Source organism: Coffea eugenioides, chromosome 6 (genome assembly GCF_003713205.1).
Source record: "Coffea eugenioides isolate CCC68of chromosome 6, Ceug_1.0, whole genome shotgun sequence".
In the NCBI taxonomy this organism is placed as follows: domain Eukaryota; kingdom Viridiplantae; phylum Streptophyta; class Magnoliopsida; order Gentianales; family Rubiaceae; genus Coffea; species Coffea eugenioides.
In genome coordinates, this window is record NC_040040.1 from 26048553 (window position 1) to 26057815 (window position 9263).

Here is a 9263-nt window from a genome sequence, read left to right on the forward strand (position 1 = left end):
AATGCCCCAAGAACACCCCTTAGAAAAATCCAAATTACATTGAAAACTTAAAATGATGTACAAGGAAGTAGATAGGTGAGGAATTGCATAGTTGGACTCCTAGTACAGGTTTTGGTGGCTAATTGTACCTGATTTTAGCAAGAGCACAATTTAATGCATGCCTGAAAATGGTTGCCCGGAAACTTCAATCAATTGATGTCCCAAAGTATAATGTACCACACTCAGTGCAACAACTAAAATTTATGCTTTCTGGGGTTGAAAAAGAAAGGAAGAAACGAAAAAAAAAAAAAAAAAGATCTCAAGATGTTGATGATGAATGGACAAAATTACACTGTCGAATACATTGAAACAATAGAGATGAAGTCACTTACTTGATAGAGCTGTTTTATTAGCAAATTCTTTAATCCTATAAGAGTACAACAACGTCTTCAGGTTAATATTAATTTAGTGTTGGATATACACCTAAATCTATGGTACCCTGATGGGACTATAGAATCTCTCATTAATTTTTTTTTTTAAAACAGAAAGGGAGGAATTAGTTATGAAGAGTGAATTTGAAGCTCTACTACATTACCATTTCTGTGATTTTCAACCACTGCACTCACACTATTTCTTGATCTCCATTTTATTCTTCCAGAGAGCTTCCACCACTTATTTGTGGAGTAGGCTGCTGCTATTCCCAGAAGATAGATTGCTATCACAAAACTCCATGCAACAACTGCAACATTACCAGGTCTTTGTTTTGTAGACTCTGGTGTGACAAAGGCTACTGATATTCCATAACTCAATAGAATTGAAGTTGCGGTTAACCACATGACGCCATTCAAGATCCACATGAAGACCTTGCGCCTGAAGGGAAGCCCACTGATAAGCAGCGAGATTGTGCCCAGAGATGAAACAAATGCGATGGTGTTAAAACCAATGAAAAATCGATAAAACTGAATCTTGTGATAAGCCATGATGGATTGTCCTGCATCATGTGCATTATTTAGCGAAGGATTTTCTTGAGAATGTTCTGTTTGATCATCTTGCCAAACTCCTCCGGGGGGGGTTATCCCAGCTTGGAAAGCCATATTTGCAATAAGGGATGCCACTACCATTAGTGCTTTAATTTTCTGTTCCAGCCACTTTCCTTGATCAAAATTTGATTGCTGATTTGTGATTTCATCAGCGGTTAAGGCACCTGCTTGTCGAAGAGAGTTTTCGATCTCCTTTTGCCTATCCTTGGGATTTTGTGGAACCATGTTCAATGCTGTCTGCCCTTTTGCATTCCTAGCATTGAGTTCTATTCTGGTAGTGAGCAAGTAATTGATGATCTGTTGCAAGCACAATATCAGCATTAGACAAGTGCTACAATTAGGTTTAATTAATTAGTATTCTCCTTTGTTATCGATAGAGTGAATTGAAAAATATCCTAAAATTCCTGCATTTAAGGATGGAAATTAAAGGTCCTTGGATAGAAGTTAATCACTGAAGTCTATGATGGGTTTAATCTGCTAAAATTCTAGTAAAAATTGCATTACAATCTTCAAGTAAAAATGGCTTACGAAGAATAAGGATTAGACTAGTGCTATGATGCCAATTGTTTTGACCTTTTGTCAGAAAAACTCCAATTCTCATTACTTCATTTTGGCCAAACCCCTGCAAACACAGGAGGTGTGATACACCAAATTTTAGGATATTGTTTTTTTCAAAGAGGTTATTAAGGTTTATTTAATTTGTTTTTGTTTTAAAATCTGGTACTAGTGGTGTGTATGGCTTGATGTAGTAGTTTTATACAACTTTTGAAGACGTAATAGTATAAATAGAACTCTCTTTTAGCGTGAAATCTATTTTCTCATTTTTAGGTATCGAGTCGTGGTGCGAACTAGGCAGACGATCCACTAAACCCTTTGGTACGCCTCTGTGTTGAATTGTCAAGCATTGCGGCTTGACTTGTGGCAGAATTTTTTGTCTCGCGTCAGATGCTGCGTAAGGAAGTTATTCTTCCTTTCATCCCACATTGCAGCAGATAACAGGAAAGGCTCCGACAGAGAGCCTATAAATAGAAGAGGCCACTGAAGGTTTCACTTGCACCACTCAAGAGAGTTATATGGGCTATTAGTTTCTTGAGTCATCTAACCCATTTAGTCAAATATTTTAGGCTCTCTTGTTTTGAGTTTAGAAATATTTTCTAAGCTCTTTTGTAAGTGCCTATTGGCTTAGGAACCACTTTCCTACGGCTTTTTATATTTCTTCTTCATAATAGAAATATTGTTCCTCCCTCTCCCGTGGACGTAGGTCAATTTGACCGAACCACGTAAATTTTCTGTGTCCCTTCATTTACTTTATTATTTGTCTTTATTGGGTTGCTCCAACCCTTTTATATGGTCAGTTTTACCGTCTAATTATTTTATGGCTGGTATCTACCGCCTAAACATTATATGGTCGGTTATACCGCCTAATTTGTTCTAACTTGAGTTTATCTATTTCCTGAGCTAGCCCTAACAAACTGGTATCAAAGCTGGTTGTTATATTTTGCAAGACAGGTTCATCTGGTGGGGCCCGCCCATCCTGTGGGGCCCGCTCATCTGTGGGATCCGTTTATCTGTGGGACCCGCTCATCTTGTGGGGTCCGTTCATCCCGTGGGGCCCGCTTATCTCGTGGGCCCGCTCACCCTGTAGGGCCCGCTCACGAGACTTGCATATTTGTTTGGCCAGTTTTTGAGACAAATTTTAAGTTACTGATTTTGTGGCAACAATGACGATAACAAAGACGGTTGTCGAGAAATTCGACAGGAATGTCAACTTTGAAATGTGGCAGCTCAAGATGGAGGCCATTCTTGTTCAAGACGGAGTTGATTTGGCAATTCAAGGAGCTGAGAACAAGCCAGAAGATGTAAAGGATGCGGATTTCGCCAATATGGATAAGAAGGCCAGATCCAGCATAATCTTAAATCTCTCCGATGAGGTATTGCGTGAGGTAGCAATGGAGACTTCAGCCAAGGCCATGTGGGATAAATTGAAAGCCTTGTATATGAAGAAGACAGTCGAGAATCGGCTATATCTGAAGCAGAGTTTGTATATGCTTCGGATGTCTAAAGGTACATCTATACTCTCCCATCTTGATAAATTTGATTCCATTATTATGGATTTGGAGAATATAGATTCGAAAATTGATGATGAAGATCAAGCCCTATTACTTTTGTGTTCCTTTCCCCAATCTTTTAAGCATTTCAGTGATACTATGATTTATGGAAAGGAAACAATTTCGTATCGAAAAATTAAATCTGCATTAAAATCTAAAGAGCAGATAGATAGGGACATTACTGGGGAAACTAGTGGGAGTCAAGCCGATAGCTTGTTTGTTCGGGGTAGATCTGAAAAGAGAAACACAGAAAATAGAAATAGATCCAAATCCAGACATAAAAATGTGGTGTGCAATTATTGTAAAAAGAAGGGTCATGTTATCTCTGATTACTTTAAATTGAAAAATAAAGAAAAGCAAAAAGGGAAATTTGCTGAGAAAAATACTGAATCCGCTGAAGCTAGTATAGCAACTGATGAGAATGATGGAACCATTTTCTGTGCAACGGAAAATAATTTTAGGTCTAACAATGAGTGGATTTTAGATTCGGGTTGTTCGTATCATATGTGTCCGAATAGGGATTGGTTTTCAACATATGAATCAACTGGAGGTGGAGTTGTCTTAATGGGCAACAACGCTGTTTGTAAAGTTGTTGGCAAAGGCACAATCCGGATTAAAATGTACGATGGTATTGTGAGAACGCTCACAAATGTTAGACATGTTCCAGATTTGAAGAAAAATCTCATCTCTTTAGCACTCTTGGGTCTATTGGGTGCAGGTATTCAGGTGGAGATGGAGTTCTCAAAATCACTCGAGAAGCTCTTGTTGTTATGAAGGCACACAGATCTGGTACTTTGTATATTTTGCAGGGATCTACTGTTACAGGTGCTGCTGCTGTTTCTACATCAACTTTGTCTGATTCTGATTTTACAAAATTATGGCACATGAGATTGGGGCACATGAGCGAGAAAAGCTTATCTATTTTATGCAAACGAGGTCTTCTTGGTAGTCAAAGTATTGGAAAGATGGGACTCTGTGAACATTGCATTTTTGGAAAGCAGAAAAGAGTTAGCTTCCAGTTGCCGGCAGTTCACAGGACAAAAGGAACTTTGGACTACATTCATTCAGACCTCTGGGGGCCTTCTCGTGCTTCTTCTAAAGGAGGTGCCAGGTACATGTTGGCTTTCATTGATGATTATTCAAGGAAAGTTTGGGTATATTTTCTTAAGCATAAAATGATGTTTTCCTAACTTTCAAGCAATGAAAAGTTTTGATTGAGAAGCAAACAGAAAAACACATTAAGCGGCTCAGGACAGATAATGGCATGGAATTTTACGAAGGTGAATTTAATGAATTCTGCAAGAATGAAGGAATTGTTCGGCATCACACCGTCAGGATGACGCCTCAACAAAATGGTGTGGCCGAACGTATAAACAGAACTCTTTTGGAGAGAGCAAAATGTATGATCTCCAATGCAGGGTTGACAAATGACTTTTGAGCAGAGGCGATCAATATGACCTGTTATATTGTCAACCGTTCTCCTTCTGCATCTCTTGATTTCAAAACTCCTGAGTAAGTTTGGTCAGGTACTCCTGCTGATTATTCCAATTTAAAAGTTTTTGGGTGTCCAGCATACATGCACGTGAATGATGAAAAATTGGAGCCTAGGGCTAAAAAGTGCATTTTTCTTGGGTATACTTTTGGGGTGAAAGGATACAGATTATGGTGTTCTGATCCCAAATTCCCAAAATTTGTGATCAGTAGAGATGTTACTTTTGATGAATTGTCTATGTTATCTTTCAAGAAGGAGTCTTCTAATCCTTGTACTACTAATAGTACATAGAAGCAGGTGGAGCTTGATATTGGCAGTTCTGGTCTTTATCAGACCAAATCTTCTATTCAACAAATGCCAGTAGATGTACCTGAATCTACTGTTGAAGATAGTTCAGAAGAAGAAGAGTATTCCATAGCCAGAGATAGAGTCAGGAGAGACATTCGACCACCACAAAGATATGCAAATTTAGTTGCATATGCTTTGTCTGTTGCAGAAGAAACTGATGCAGTTGGTGAGCCTTCCACCTATTCAGAAGCAGTTTCTTGTGATGATTCTGCAAAGTGGTTGATTGCGATGAATAAAGAAATTGAATCTCTTCATCAAAATAAAAACTTGGGTTCTTGTAAAGCCGCCGTCAGCTAAGAAAATTGTTGGATGCAAATGGATTTTCAAGAAAAAGGAAGGTATTCCAGGGACTGAAGATGCAAGGTATAAAGCACAATTAGTTGCAAAGGGCTATAGTCAGGTACAAGGTGTTGATTTTAATGAAGGTTTTTCACCTGTTGTTAAACATAGCTCTATTCGTGTTTTGCTTGCTTTAGTAGCCATGTATAATTTGGAGTTAGAGCAGCTTGATGTTAAGACAGCTTTCTTGCATGGCGAACTTGAAGAACAAATTTATATGAGACAACCCCAGGGTTTTGAGATTGAAGGTAAGGAAGACTATGTTTGTTTGTTGAAGAAATCCTTATGTGGATTGAAACAGTTTCCAAGACAATGGTATAAAATGTTTGATTCCTTTATATTGGGTCATGGTTATTTGAGAAGCATGTATGATAGTTGTGTTTACTTCCGGAAGTTAAAAGATGGTTCTTTCATTTACTTATTGTTATATGTTGATGACATGCTCATTGCTGCCAAGAATTTGTCAGAAATTCACACTTTGAAACTGCAGTTAAATAGTGAATTTGAAATGAAAGAATTGAGAGCAGCTAAGAAAATTCTTGGCATGGATCTCAAGCGAGATCGAGGAGTAGCGAAGTTGTTTTTTACCCAGAAAAATTATCTTGAGAAAGCCTTGGAGCGTTTTGGCATGAAAGATACTAAACCAGTATCTACTCCTCTTGCTAGCCATTTTCGGCTATCGGCTGCTCCATCACCAAAATCAGATGAAGAGGAAGATTATATGGCACTGGTTCCTTATTCCAGTGCAGTCGGCAGTGTTATGTATGCAATGGTTTGTACTCGTCCAGATATCTCACATGCAGTCAGTGTTATTAGCAGATATATGTCTTGCCCTGGTAAAGCACATTGGCAGGCTGTGAAGTGGATTCTCAGATACTTGCGAGATACTTCAAATGCATGTTTGGAGTTTGGAAGAAATAATAACGCTTTGTTTGGTTTTGTAGACTACGCTGGGGATCTTGACAGGAGAAGATCACTTTCAGGCTATGTATTTTGCATTGGCGGTTGTGCTGTTAGTTGGAAAGCTACTCTATAATCTGTCGTAGCTTTATCTACTATAGAAGCAGAATATATGGCTATGACCGAGACAATCAAAGAAGCCTTGTGGTTGAAGAGTTTATTTAGCGATCTAAATCTATATCAAAGTGTTACTAATATTCACTGTGATAGTCAAAGTGCCATACACTTGACTAAAGATCAGATGTATCATGAGAGGACGAAGCATATTGATGTGAAGTATCGCTTCATTCGGGATATCATTGCTGAGGGAAAAGTCCTTATTTAGAAAATCAATACTAAGGACAATCCAGCCGATATGTTTACCAAACATCTTCCACTTTACAAGTTCAAACAGTGCTTGGATTTGGTTGGTATTCGTTGTTGGTGATTTAACCCCATTGGGGCTTATGTGGAGAAGGTGGAGCAGTTTTACTATTGTCGATGGTGGGACTCAAAATTATGCCAAGGTAGAGATTTGTTGAATTGTCAAGCATTGCGGCTTGACTTGTGGCAGAATTTTTTGTCTCACATCAGATGCTGCGTAAGGAAGTTATTCTTCCTTTCATCCCACATCGCAGCAGATAACAGGAAAGGCTCCGATAGAGAGCCTATAAATAGAAGAGGCCACTGAAGGTTTCACTTGCACCACTCAAGAGAGCTATATGGACTATTAGTTTCTTGAGTCATCTAACTCATTTAGTCAAATATTTTAGGCTCTCTTGTTTTGAGTTTAGAAATATTTTCTAAACTCTTTTGTAAGTGCCTATTGGCCTAGGAACCACTTTTCTACGGCTTTTTATATTTCTTCTTCATAATAGAAATATTACTCCTCCCTTTCCCGTGGACGTAGGTCAATTTGACCGAACCACGTAAATCTTCTGTGTCCCTTTATTTGCTTTATTATTTGTCTTTATTGGGTTGCCGCAACCCTTTTATATGGTCGGTTTTACCGCCTAATTATTTTATGGCTGGTATCTACCGCCTAAACATTATATGGTCGGTTATACCGTCTAATTTGTTCTAACTTGAGTTGTCTATTTCCTGGGCCAGCCCTAACACTCTGGTACGGTGGGGTCGTCACAGGAGGTAGGAATTTCATCAATCTACTCTATACTATCCCCCACCTTTCTTGCATACAACCTAAATAATGTGCAACCTTAAGAGAACTTTTATGAAGCCAATTTTGAATGACATTCTTCTGACACTATTGGGTAATGACTTGAGAAATTGTTGGCAAGATTGTTTATTTTAAAAAAATACGGGTGGACGTCCATATTATGTACCTCAAAATAAAACGAGCTCACTCCAGATTATAACCTCTAATTTGTGACACCACCAATTTCAATTTTAGATACATTGTACCTGAAATTTTTAGATTTGTTGCATTTTAGGCCAATCATTAACAATGTTAAGAAAATTACTAAAATTTTCATCTGTGCACACCATACACCTATTATTAAACCAAGTCAAACTTCAATTTGCACCCCTAACTTATAACCCACTTCCACTTTGCACCATTAAAACTCTACTTGGACACACCTCACTGGCTAAGTTTGTTTTAATGTGTCCTTAAAAATCTCTAAATTGCGCACTATGTACATAGATTTTTATCTAATATTTGGCATACCTCTCCACCCCGAAAATTGTTAAACTTATTACGTAAATCTTTTATTCTATGTGTACACATTGGCTACATAGTTCTTTTGTCGATTAAAACTATATGTGTTTGAAAACATTCAATAAGACACTAGTGAATGTATAATATGACTCGTACAAGATTTCAAATCTGAACGTCCCAGTCAATATGCAGTTAATGAACAATATCTTTCGCTACCCATGTTGGACTCAGTTAATTGAAGCCATAATACTGTGATATTTTCTATTGAACTGTTAAAAATTGAATAGGTTTATCTAGTGGTAAATAAATAATTTATAAACAAAAAAAAAGTTGCCCTTTACTCCTAATCAGTCATAAATTCAAAACATGTCCTGTTCTTCACTTTGAGATTTGCACCTTAGCATTTTGTAGTTTAATTAATATTTAGTAATTATAATTATACAAAGACAAAGAACATAATGTTAATTTGAAGTAGCAAGGTAAGATAAATGTCAAGTAAAATTTTGTATATGCCTATTGCAGTTTTAAAAAATATATAACTAATCGATGGGTCACTGCTTGGCTAGCTCATATTTAATAGTTTTATTCTTATAATTTTCTAATTGTTCCAAAGTTTTGTGAGCTCAATTAATTAAATTTAAATTTTCTCGCTCTATTTGCATCCAATTTGTTGAAAAATTAAATTTTGTGGTACAAAGTGGAAATGAGAATAGGTAAAGGGTGGAATGTGAACTTGACCTTGGGACTAACTGTTCGTAGTCTGCAGGCACATCCAGTTTATATATCAATTTTAGCAATGCTATAAATCAAAGTGTTAAATTGGGATGAATTTAAAAGCTCAAGGTGCAATGTGGATAAAAATTAAAAATGGGGGTGCAATGTGAGAATCATTTAAAAGTTAGGGAGGGTAGGATTAGGTTGTATTCTAGTTGCCAACTTACTCAAGTATTCTTTGGCATTCGGTAATAAGGGGTAATAAGGGACTATTCAAGATTTATGAAATATCATATTAATATATAGTGGTCGAAAAGAGTGCAAGAGAGGGAGAAGAAAAACAACGAAATACACAAGGAGGGAATGTATACAAAAAAGTGAAGAGAAAGAGGGATTATAATTTAATCATAAGAGATTGAGAAGATCAATGTTTAGCACCTCTGTTTATGAGGGTGTTTCTAATATGCTAAGTTTTTTAATAAATTTGTCATCAGCAACACTCTAAAAACACTATAAATTTTTTAAAAGATACACTTCAAAATACTTAAAGATACATATCTATTTTTCTCTTCTACCACCATCTTTATCCCCACCTGTACCTCTCATTGCCATCACCAACCCCATTT

The 9263-nt window shown here is 37.1% G+C and overlaps 1 protein-coding gene across 1 annotated transcript; it reads right to left on the reverse strand.

Annotated features, from left to right (window-relative positions):
- Nucleotides 1–539: 539 nt before the first annotated feature.
- LOC113773966 lies at nt 540–1244 on the reverse strand. Its single transcript, XM_027318553.1, has one exon. It carries the CDS (start codon nt 1242–1244, stop codon nt 540–542), a length of 705 nt encoding a protein of 234 aa, XP_027174354.1.
- Between the last annotated feature and the right edge of the window lie 8019 nt (nt 1245–9263).